At 32.4% G+C, this 12,143-nt stretch overlaps 1 protein-coding gene across 5 annotated transcripts in view; it reads left to right on the forward strand.

Annotated features, from left to right (window-relative positions):
* The window catches only part of ECT2 (epithelial cell transforming 2), a 56,529-nt gene that overhangs the window by 9,303 nt on the left and 35,083 nt on the right, over positions 1–12,143 (forward strand). For all 5 annotated transcript variants that reach the window (XM_039865053.1, XM_039865051.1, XM_039865056.1 and 2 more), the window contains 6 exons: positions 58–131; positions 811–941; positions 1,081–1,196; positions 1,294–1,356; positions 2,685–2,907; positions 7,266–7,402. In XM_039865053.1, the coding sequence (XP_039720987.1) occupies positions 58–131; positions 811–941; positions 1,081–1,196; positions 1,294–1,356; positions 2,685–2,907; positions 7,266–7,402 (744 nt within the window). The remainder of the gene's footprint in view (positions 1–57; positions 132–810; positions 942–1,080; positions 1,197–1,293; positions 1,357–2,684; positions 2,908–7,265; positions 7,403–12,143) is intronic.

Here is a 12,143-nt window from a genome sequence, read left to right on the forward strand (position 1 = left end):
TCATGAATGCAGTTATTTAGAGTAAATATTAATCGTAGTTAATGTTTATATTCATAGATTGCTGTGAGCCTGGGTACTCCAATTATGAAGCCAGAATGGATTTATAAAGCTTGGGAAAGGCGAAATGAACAGTAAGCGTTTAGAAATTTAGTAGTTCATTATGTGAATTAAACATATTATAAAGATAAACCCATGTGCCCCAAACTCTAAGTTTATAAACAGTATAGAAAAAATGGATTCAGTCTTTGGGTAGCTTAGGAAATAGTGAGAGGAGCAAAGTTATAAAAAAAAAAATTATAGAAAATTAAAAATTGAAAAATATCTATATCTTTGGACTTTACCTTGTGAAATAATTTTGATTATAATAAACATTCTAAAATTATTAGGTAATAACGATGCATCTGGATGTTTGGATTGTGTTGTATTTTTTTCTTATTTTATGTTTGGTTACATTTTAAGTGGTGATTGCAATTCATAACCTTTTTAAGCTTTCCAACCTCATAATTGTACTTGCCATTGTACTTCTTCATTACTTAAGATTTTATGAAACTGTAGAACCTCTAGAATATAAATAAAATTTCATGTACAGAGCAGGGGATTGAATCTTGTAAGGATTACCATGTCAAATTTTGTCTCAAGTTACTTCAAGATGACTGAGAACACATCAGTTTTGTTTTTTAACTGAAGTTTTTGTGAACACTTAAGGTCCAGATATAAAATATTTTCAGTAAATGGATTATGCTAAAACCTTGAGAATTCCTTTAGATTATACAATGATCTACCTAATTAAAGAATATGTTTTGTTTTTAGGGATTTCCGTGCATCAGTTGATGACTTTAGAAATGAATTTAAAGTTCCTGCTTTTCAAGATTGCATTTTAAGTTTCCTGGGATTTTCAGATGAAGAGAAAACCAATATGGAAGAAATGACTGAAATGCAAGGTAGAATTTAGCATAAAAGTTATATATATTGTATTCCTTACTCCTGCCTAGTCACTTCCTGGTGAATATGCCTCTTTAAAAATTTGGGTTTGGAGATAAGTAGGTTGCCATATTCATGCTTGTATGCATTCCTCTTTAGGAGGTAAATATTTACCTGTTGGAGATGAAAGATGCACTCACCTAATAGTTGAAGAGAATATAATAAAAGAACTTCCATTTGAACCTTCAAAGAAACTTTATGTTGTCAAGCAAGAGGCAAGTAATTCTAGAATAAGATTGGTTTTCTAAAAATGTTACTCATAGCTTTTCTGATAGGTAAATTCTTAATTAAAATGTTCTTTCTCTCACTTAGTGGTTCTGGGGGAGCATTCAAATGGATGCCCGAGCTGGAGAAACTATGTACTTATATGAAAAGGTATGTTTTTTTCTTTTGTACCTTAGTCATTTGTTCTACAAATTTTATTATATAAATATGATACTTTTCTATCCAAAAAGAACATGGTATAATTAGCATATAGATCATCTTTTACATCATGTTTAGGAATTTGAGAGTAATTAAACAATTGGATAATGAATAATAATAGTCTTAGTCTATGTAGATATAAGTGAAACCATTCAATCTAAAGAATGTCATTTTAATCTCATATATTCTCTGCTAATACTTGGTGATACTGTTGTGAACAACATCACTGTCTTCGGAAACTTAGAACCTTAAGGGAAAGATATGAAAACAGTTACAGAGCAGAAGGACATATTCTATATTTAAGTAATGTGTTCTAATTAGCTTCACTCCAAGAGACTCAGGCAGGATTGAAAAGAGCAAATAAATGTTGAGCTAACATATTAGACTAACCTGGTAAGGACATTCAAGTTAGACAGCAGGTAGGAGAAGGTATGAAAGCTTGAGAGTACATTAAAATAGCAAATAGTTTATTATGGCTTTAGAAAAGAGTGTGGGAAAGAAAGGACAGCAGGTAAAGCTTACTTAAAGGTGGTCAGAATCAAGAAGTTTTTAGTATGTTAAAAAGGTTTGGATTTTATCCTTTAAGTATTAGGGGCCATTGAATATTAAGGGTAGGTCGTCATTAAAAAAATGACTGAAGTAGAATGTAGGCAAGGAAACTTTAGCCTTCATGCTAGATCTTGGTAAATAGCAGTATCATTCATCCAACCAAATGTGGCATAGAACTATAGAAGCAGGCTTTAAGGGAAGATTTACTGCAGTTTGGGATTTAATAATTTTAAATGGAATATTGAAGATGAGTTTCTTTAAAATCTAAACAGAAAACATTTAAAAAATCTAAACATACTCTGTTCTCTTCAGACTATTCTCAATTTAAGGTTAAAAATGCTTTAGATTTTTGGGAGAGGGCTCTTAAAATCAAGTGTTATTTGACAAATATCAGAGAACACTATGTCTAGCACTGTGCTAAACGGTAGGGATACAGTGAACAAAATATGAATGGTTCCTGCCTTCCTGGAGTTTATGGCCTAACAGGAATAGACAGTAAACAAGCTTCCAGATGAATATGTAATGGTGATAGTGCTATGAAGAAAAAAATGAGATGCTAGGGATTAGATGCTACAGTGGTCCCTTATTATGTTTTATGAAGCTTCTGAATTATTGTAAAATTATTGTGCAAAATCCAGATTTTGTCAGACTTATAAATGTATTTATCTTTTGTTCCTGTCTCAGTAAAGAACTATGAGAGTAAAACTGAGCTTTTGTGCTTTTGATTGCAGGCTAATACACCTGAGCTCAAGAAATCAGTCTCACTGCTTTCCCTAAATACTCCAAACAGTAATCGCAAAAGACGTCGTTTAAAAGAGACGCTTGCTCAGCTTTCAAGAGAGACAGATTTGTCACCTTTTCCTCCCCGTAAGCGCCCGTCAGCTGAACATTCCCTTTCTATAGGGTCACTTCTAGATATCTCCAACACGCCAGGATCTAGCATTAACTATGGAGGTAATTCACATTTTAAAAATTGATCTTTATAAAAGTTAGTGGGATGGAATATTTATTAGAGTATATGGTTAAATCTGTACTGTAGAGAATATGAAAAGCTCTGCCTCTAATTACCTTTGTTCTAGCTGAGGAGAAAAGGGACATGAAAATGCTTCCATTAATGATTGCTTACTATATGCTAAGTGCTTTTTATGTTTTGTATATTTATAAGATAGGTTTTACTTCTATTTTAAAGATGACTAAGGTTAGAGAAGTAACTTGTTTAGGGTCACACAGCTAGAAAATGATGGAGCTGTTCAAAAAGTAAATTCTTAGCATTAGCGAAAGAAAATCACAGATTCACATGAATTATGGACAAAATAGGTACAGTGAAGTCAGGAGGGCAAGTTCACTTTGTTCTCAACTGATACAAGAAGGCTTTTACAGTTAACTCTTCTGTGTTGATCATCAGTTTTTCCCTTTATTTTTGTTTTTTAGTCTGAACACAAATATGTTATATTTTCTAGATTTAAGAAACAATCAAAACCTTCCCTTGATCACATTACACTCTCCACTTACTACATTTCTCTCTTCCCAGTAATGTTAGTACTCTTCAAAGAATTACCTTGATTAATTGTCTCACTTCCTTGCTTTTCATTGTTTTTTTAACCCATTCCAGTTGAACTTTAGTCCAGCTTCAATGTGAAATTGCTCTTGCTGGGGAGACTGACAGTTTTTATGCAATCAAGAGCATTAAGTACATTAACAGCTACTCATTCCTGGACACATTTTTTTTCTCTTGCTTTTGTACATTACTTATTTCTCATTCTCCTTTGCCTAACTTCTCTCTCAAACTCTAAATGTTGAATGTTATTTCTGAGTCATTTCTTCTTTATTTTGTTCTCCCCAAAATGGTCTCATTTAATTCCATGGCTTTAACATTTATATGCTGATGCTTCCAAAATTTGTCATCTTCCTTGTCCAGCTGCCTGCTTGATATCTCCTTGTTCACATCTTAAACTTAACGTAATTGAATTAGAACTATTGATTCTATCACTTTCAACACTATTTGCCATTCTTTATCAGCTTTTTCTGTAGAAAGGATCTCTCGTAGACAATTACAGTGGTCTCCTAAATGGTCTCTCTATATCCATTTTTGCTTTTTTACATGTAGCACTTATTGTCTGCAAAACTAAATTAGATCATGCCACTCTTCTGCTTAAAGTCATTTAGGCTTTGTAGTTGTCATGTTCTTAATGTAATCCTTCCTCACCTCATGTAGTCTCATGCTTGTCGATAATACTCTCTAAGCTTCAGTCACACTTTTATTCTTTGGATAGTTTTACTACATCCCTAGCTCAGGAATGTTATACTTGCTTTTTCCATCTTAAAGAAATCCTGTTGGATTCTCTGTAAAGCTAAGTCCCTGTTCCACCACTCCTTCCTACCAACCCACTACTTGGTTGTCTTCAGTAGTAGTTAGCACTATTAGAAATTATATTTTTTGTTTACTTCTTTATTTGCTTCACCAAAATGTAAGCTTTAGGAGAAAAATAACCTCATCTGTCTTATTCTTTGCTTTATTTTCAGTGCTTAGTACTGAGTAAGTATTCTCTAAATATTCATGGAAGGAAAGTCACTTTAAGGTAGGCCCAGAATACTGAGGTGGATTTGAGAATATAAGAGGAGCAAGAATACAGTATACAAATTGAGTTTTCAGGGAATAGTAAGTCAGTTTGCTTGGTGTATGGAGGAGAAATAATTAGAAAGGTTAATTGGGGTCTAATATTATAGGATTTGAAATCAGATTGTCATGTCTTTATATTGTCATCAACCATGATCTTTAGAAACTTGAGCAGCTGAGTAATGGAGTAGGTAATTTATAGTGGATTATTCTGAAGAATGTTTAGGAGGAGGGAATGAATAGATTGTCAGACCATGAAGTAATCTGCAGTGACTTGGGCCACGAGATAAGGTCTTGAACCAGGAGTGGTGATGGTTGGAAAGAAAAGGAAGAAGCACTGGGGAAATATTGATAGAATGGAGTGATAGGAAGAGGATAAGAGGAGATATTGGCAAAATATTAAATGGAAGTAATGTTACCTTGGCAAAAATAGGAAGTTCATATTTTGGAGGAAAATAGTGCAGGTTTAGAGAAAATCCAGGTTAAATTGAGGTAGTAATGTATAGTAGGCATTTGGAAAAATTGAACCGGGTGCTTGCGCAGGGGATTATGATTATGATTAGATTATGATTATGGTTTTTTAACAAATTTATTTTTTATTATTTTTTTAATATTTGAGTGGATTGAAGCCTGGAAGGTTATGTGTGTTCAAGATGCTCAACTGTTGACACAAAGCTCGAATTTGGGCCTGGGTCTGCCCCTTCCTGTCCTCTGCCCATTCCCCCCACTATACTGTTTCTGTCTCTCTGAGCCTGAGCTTCTGCTAGGGTCACCTTGTCTTGAACTCAGGAGGAATTCTCAGGATAGTTGACCAGTGACAAGAAATCTGAGTCAGGGTTTTAAGGGGGTCAGGATTAGCCTATTTGGCTGGGAGAAGCAGCAAAAGAGAGGGGTAGCCCACACTTCTGTCGCATAAGCGCAGTTTGGAGATAGATCAGAGAATTTACTGGTTCTTTAATTGTGGACAGTGTGAGCATGGGATGGTAAGACCTGATCATAAATGACTGAAGCTAGTATATGCAATTTAGGGGACAGGAAAGGAAAATGAACCATGAAAGAAACCAGACATGTCAACTATAATAATATATTAGATACTCTATCAGGGGTCCCCAACCCTTGGGCTGCACAGCAGGAGGTGAGCAGCAGGGAGACTTGTGAACAGAAGCTTTATCTTATTTTCAGCCTCTCTCTAGCACTTGTATCACCGCCTCGGCTCCACCTGAGATCATCAGGCATTAGATTCTCATAGGAGCACCGATCTCTGGTGCCTAAAAGGTTGGGGACTGCTGCTCTATATAATAGAATCCCCAGTTTGTAGATTACTGCCTAGACAGAGTAAGTAAATTAGATCAGTGTACATCAATTTCCCCTCCCCCACCCCTTAAAGTATCCTTTAATGGTAGAGGTTCCTTAGTCTGGTGAAAGTAGCCTGAAATAACACAGGAAGTATGAAGTTCTTGGAAGTCTGTTATTTTTAAAAAGCATTCACAACTCTATAGTATACTTGATTGTTTTACTAATGCTTAAAATTAGTTTTCATTGAGTAAAACTGATATACTGGGACTATATAGTGTCTTTCTTCATGTCATTTTATTAAATGTAATACATTCCTTTTCCTGTTGAAAAACTTATTAGGAAGTTCTGTATATAATGTTGAAATATTCTAACCATATTGATAGTAAGAAAATAAGCTTTTATAAAATTTCATTTTTAAAAATTTTCCTTGAAATACGTAGAAAATATACTAACACATCTTCCTGACACTTTAGGCTGGACTGGATGTTTTATATTATGTTAAGATACTTTGAAGTAGCAAAGAATTTGTAGTTGATGTTGGACTTTTTTGAGGGAGGCTTTCTCCATGTATATAAAAAGCTTTTTATTATTGTAATCATAACAACGTTTTCCTCCCTTTTTAAGTTAAATGTTTCTGTACATTGCTTTCCATTTTATTATTTAAGCTTTTATTTAGAAATTTCAGTTAGCAAAAAACCTACAAAAATCGTACAAAGATTCTTGTACTCTCTACTCAGACTTCCCAATTGGAAATATTCTGCCATGTTTGCTTTAACATTCATTCATTCATTCATATTCTTTTTCTCTCTTTTCTACACACACATATTTTTTATATCTGTAGTGTTTGAGAATTAATTGCAGATGTGATGTGCCTTTACCTCTGAATACTTAAATTTGTATTTTCCAGAATATAGGGACATTCCTTGTTTAACTAAAATACAAGTATTAATAATTAGGAAATCATCATTAATACTGTGATCTACTCAGACCTTTTGATTTTGCCAGTTGTTCCACTAATGTCCTAATGTCTTTTTTAGCAAAGTTCATTTTTTCTGTTCTAGGATCCAATCCAGTATCACAGGTTATGTTATCTCTTTCTAGTTAGTCTCTTCTAATCTGGAACAGTTCCTCAATCTTTGTTTTCAATAACTTTGACATTTTTGAAGAGTACAGGTCATTTATTTCATAAAATGTCAATTCGGAGTCATTGATATTTTTGATGATTATTGTTTTTTTCTGGCCTCAGCTTATGATGAAATTTTATTTTAATGAAAATCTATCTTTATGGTGGTATATTTAGAAGAGTAGGTATACTTCCTTTTTTTCCGTTTTATTTGTACAATGTTGGGTACTTATTTCTGGCCTCCATTTTAAATCATTCCTACTTTTTACCTTTTAGAAACACCAAAGTCTTGTACTAAGTCTTCTAAAAATTCCACTCCGCTTCCTTCAAAGCAGTCAGCCAGGTGGCAAGTTGCAAAAGAGCTCTATCAGACTGAAAGTAATTATGTAAATATATTGGCCACAATTATTCAGGTAAGAGTTTGGTTACAAAATAATTTGTTTCAGTGTTTCTAAGTAAAAAAAAAAATCTAAAAGATGTTATTTCTTATAAGAAAGTTACATAAGCATAGAATTTGAGCATAGATATTAAAAATGAAAATGTGACAAAACTGCTATTAGGGAAATGCCATAACTGTTAATGGTAGCTTTTATTCATGCAGAAATAGCATCATTTTTTAGAATGACTTTAAAGAGAGAAGAATTTTAAATAGATGATCATAGAGGGGACCGAGTTTAATTCAGAACCTTGCAGATTCCTTGTCAAGATACTGCAGTTGTATTTATATTTGGAAGTGGTAGATAACTTTTTCTGAAAGTGCGTGTTCTAGAGTCATTGCTTTATCTAGTACTGTACATATGTGCAAAAACACTAGCAATGAAGTATAACAATATGGATATCAGTAATTTAAAAAAAATCCTTTCGTGTGTCAAATTTCCTTATGTATGTAGTGGTTAGTCATAAATAAATATTAACTCATTGCTTAGCAATATTAAAATGTACTGTGAAGTACATAAAATGTACCTGTGAAGAAAAACAATTCTAATGAATCCTTGTAGGATGAGATTGAAGAAGATACTAAGGAATGAACCAAAATTCAAGGTTCTAAAAGACATAATAATAGGACATAACTTTGAAATTTGTAGAAGGAAGGAATAAATTTGTTATAGGTAATGAAGGAGAGGGGATAGTTTGTCAGGAAAATAATACCACCAAACCTGTCTTCGAATAGAAAAATGATAGCGAGTTTCTGATTTGGGTTTAATTTTTAACTGGCCTGTATTTGAATTCTTAATATAATTCATTAGGATCCAATATAATAGCTTTTAGTTGCTTGTATCATCAATAAAATACATGGATAAGAAATGGAAAGACTTCTTTCTTGGGAGTCATGGGGAGGTTATTCTTCATAGTTAATTCGTTTAGCAGTAGTCAAGGTTTTATGAGGCCCTCAGCTATATTAAACTTATTTAAGTCAGCTTTTCTCTTCGTCCTCAAGAGAAATCATCCTGGATGAGTGTCTTGTTGAACTTTTTATAATAAGCCAAAAATGTAGCTAAGGAGCAGAATATCCCTTTGGCATATATTGTTCATCTACTTCGGAAGCATTTATTTCAGGTCATGGTAAATGCACTGGAGTTTCAGAATTCTAATTTGCATACCAATTAAATTCACCAGAACTCTTTTTAGAAAAGCCCTTGAAATTATTAAACTGTAGACAAAATTTCATACCACTACACTTAGTATAAACTCACCTAAGGTCTAATTTCATAACAGTGTTCTCTTGAAGCTTTATATTATGACTTTTTTTTTTATATAAATTAGATTTGGAATAACTTAATTTTAATTTAGTCCCCAGATTAAATGAATGTTCAGAATATATTATAATATAGAATAATATAAAATATTCCAGAATATTATAAAAACATACTAACATTATAAATTAATATTGTGCGAGGAATTAAAAGAATTTTTGTTTAAAAGGAGCTTAGACTGGAAGAGGAGATAAAGTATACATATCAAATTGTAATACCAAGTGGAAGGTTATAAACATCATGAAGGAGGTTTAATTAAGGTATTTGGAGAGTTGTGGTGAGAGTTTTACTCCTCTTCCAGCTTAGAGAAGGTGTTGAGCTGGAATTTTTGATAGATTGAACATTGGAAAAAGCATCATAAAGAAGAAAAAATTGAAGTGAATTTTAAAGTATGAGTCTGGTACATGCAAAGAATATGCATAGGAAGCATATTTGAGATTGCATGAATAATACAGATGATTGAAGATGTATTATTCAGGGTATTGTGAGTAGTCTGGGGGATTAGAATTTAGGGTGGTTTAAGAGAATAAGGGAAAGGGATGAGATATGGATACAGTGAGAGTTGAAATAAGGCTGCCTATGCCAGACCAGAGAAGGCCATTTTATCCTGTACTGAGTCATCTATGAGCTATAGAAAAAATTTGATAGGAAAGAGAGGATATGTGACTTGAATTTTAGAAAGATAACTTGGTTCACTTTTAAGGAGGTTTTAAAGGGGGGGATTTGTCATGTCAAGAAGACCTGTTTAGAGGTTATTTCAGTAGTCTTAGAGATTTTGAGGACCTGAACGTCTTAGAGTAATATCAGTGAAAATGAAAAGAGGATAGATTTGAAAAATATTGGAAAGGTAGAATCAATAGATTTTGGCTGTCTAATTTTATATGGGGGATTAAGGCAAACACAGTACAACTGTTTTAAGATGGTTTAACATGTCTAAAGACTACTGAGAGGCTTTTAAATGAACTTGATGTATTTTGATTGTCCTAATTTTTTTGTTTAGGATTTTTATTAAATGTCGATTAGATAAAAGAATGTTTAAAACTGATTACAGATATTTTTGAAACCTCTATTGTTTTTTCCCAGGCCCATTCCTTTCCATCCCTTAAAGATAATCATTATCTGGAATTTTGTGTTTATCATTTCCCTCAGAGCTGTCTCAGATGTGTAGGAAGACAAACTATAAATGTGACCGTATTTATATGTTTTTATTGACTTCCCTTTTTTTCACTTGAGAGTAATATTCTTGAGATGCACATCTATGTCATTGCATGTAGTGTATTTCATTTTCCTGTGTGAATAAATCAATTTATTCTAATAGACATTGGAGTTATTTTAAGTTTGTGTTTTATTTTTGTTTGTTTTTTACTGTTAGTAGGGCTGCTGAGAGTATTCATGTCTCATTGAGAACATAATTTGGGTAAAAACCTGGAATTTCTGAGTCATAGTTTATACACATTTTTAACTTTGATCGTAGGTTGGAAACTAGGTTTTTCTTGTCTTTTGTGCTCCTGAGGCTTTTATTGGTGAAGCTCAACATTTATAGTTTAGGCAAATGTCCTTAGTAAAATGTCCTTAGCAAAAGTAAAAGTACTCAACTCCCTACTTTCACTTAGAGTTTGGCCTCTGAAGTTATCTCTGTTGGCTTATTAATGTATTTTGAAAGAAGTATTTCTTATTTAGTGTTTTCAGCAGACAGGGTTCACCATACTTGGAGAAATGGAAGGCCTGAATACCAAAAATCTATTGATTCTACCTTTCCAATATTTTTTAAATCTATCCTCTTTTCATTTTCACTGATATTACTTGTCCTTATTTGATACACACACACACACACACACACACAGAGAATATATATATGTATGTGTATCTATATTGAGAGAGAGAGGAAAGAGAATAAACTGTAGAATTGTAGTTCTTAAAAATAGTAATAATTTGTAATCTTCATGTAGTTTCTTACTATTTATAATTTACTTTCCTTTTATACTTTTTTATAAAAACTTTTATTTATCCCCTCCTGGCCTTTGTGCAATTATTGTCATTTATTTTACTTCTGCATATGTTAAGAACCCAACAATACATTACTATTTTTATTTTGAATAGTAAACTGACTTTTAAAAATTTTACTTTCTAAATTATCATACAGTAAAATTGACTTTTTCTTTGATGTACAATACTTTGAATTTTAACACATGTGAAAATTTGTATAGCCACCATTACAATCAGGATACAGAACATTCCATCCCATTAAAAAACTCCCAGTACTATTTCTTTATAAGTCATACCCTTTCCTTCAACTCCTGGTAACCACTGATCTTTTCTCTATCATTATAATTTTGTCTTTTTTGAAAATGTATAAATGGAGTTATATAGTATATAACCTATTGAGGTTGGATTCTTTTAGACTTGTATGTATCAATAATTCGATCTTTTTTACTGCCGAGTAGTTTATCATTGTGTGGATGTACCACAATTTGTTTATCTGTTGACTCATTAAGGGACATTTGGATTGTTTCCAGTTTGGGGCAATTATGAATAGAGCTGTTATCAACATTTATATACAAGGTACATGTGAACATAAGTTTTTATTTCTCTTGGGTAAATACCCAGGAGTGGGATTGTTGGATCATATGGTAAGTAATGTTTAACTTTATAAAAAACTGTCAGACTTTTTTCAGAAAGGCTATATAGGTTTGCATTTCTACCAGCAATGTGTATGAGTTCGTTAGTTGCTCACATTCTCACCATGCTTGATATCAGTACTTTTTATTTTAGCCATTCAAAGAGGTCTGTTGTAGTATCTCATTGTGGCTTTCATTTTCATTTCCATAATGACTAATGATGTAGAACATCTATTCTTGTCCTTATTTGACATCAATGTATCCTTTTTTTGTTGAAATAACTTCAAGTTTTTGCCTATTTTTAATTGGGTTTTTCCTTCCAAGTTTTGAGAATTCTTTGTATATTTTGGATACTGTTTCTTTGTCAGATATGTGATTTGCAAATATTTTTTCCTAGTCTATAGCATGTCTTATCATTCTAAGTCTTTCGCTGAAAAAAAAATTTTAATTTTGATGAAGTCTAATTTATCAATTTTTTTTTATAGATCATACTTTTGATTTCATATTTAAGGACTATTTTTCTAAGATTTTCTTCTATGTTTTTTCCTAAACATTTCATAGTTTTAGTTTTATTGTTTAGGTCTATGATCCATTTTGAATTAATTTTTTTTATAAAGTATTATATTTAGGCTGAGGTTTATTTTTTTTGCCTGTGGCAGATGGTGCTCATGTACCATTTGTTGAACAATTGTCCTTCCTCCATTGAATTACTTTTGCACCTTTGCTTTTGCACCTTTGTTAAAAATTATTTGGCCATATTTGTTCCTAGATTTGTTCCTGGA

The sequence above is a fragment of the Pteropus medius genome, unplaced genomic scaffold (assembly GCF_902729225.1).
Source record: "Pteropus medius unplaced genomic scaffold, Ma_sr-lr_union100, whole genome shotgun sequence".
Lineage (NCBI taxonomy): Eukaryota > Metazoa > Chordata > Mammalia > Chiroptera > Pteropodidae > Pteropus > Pteropus medius.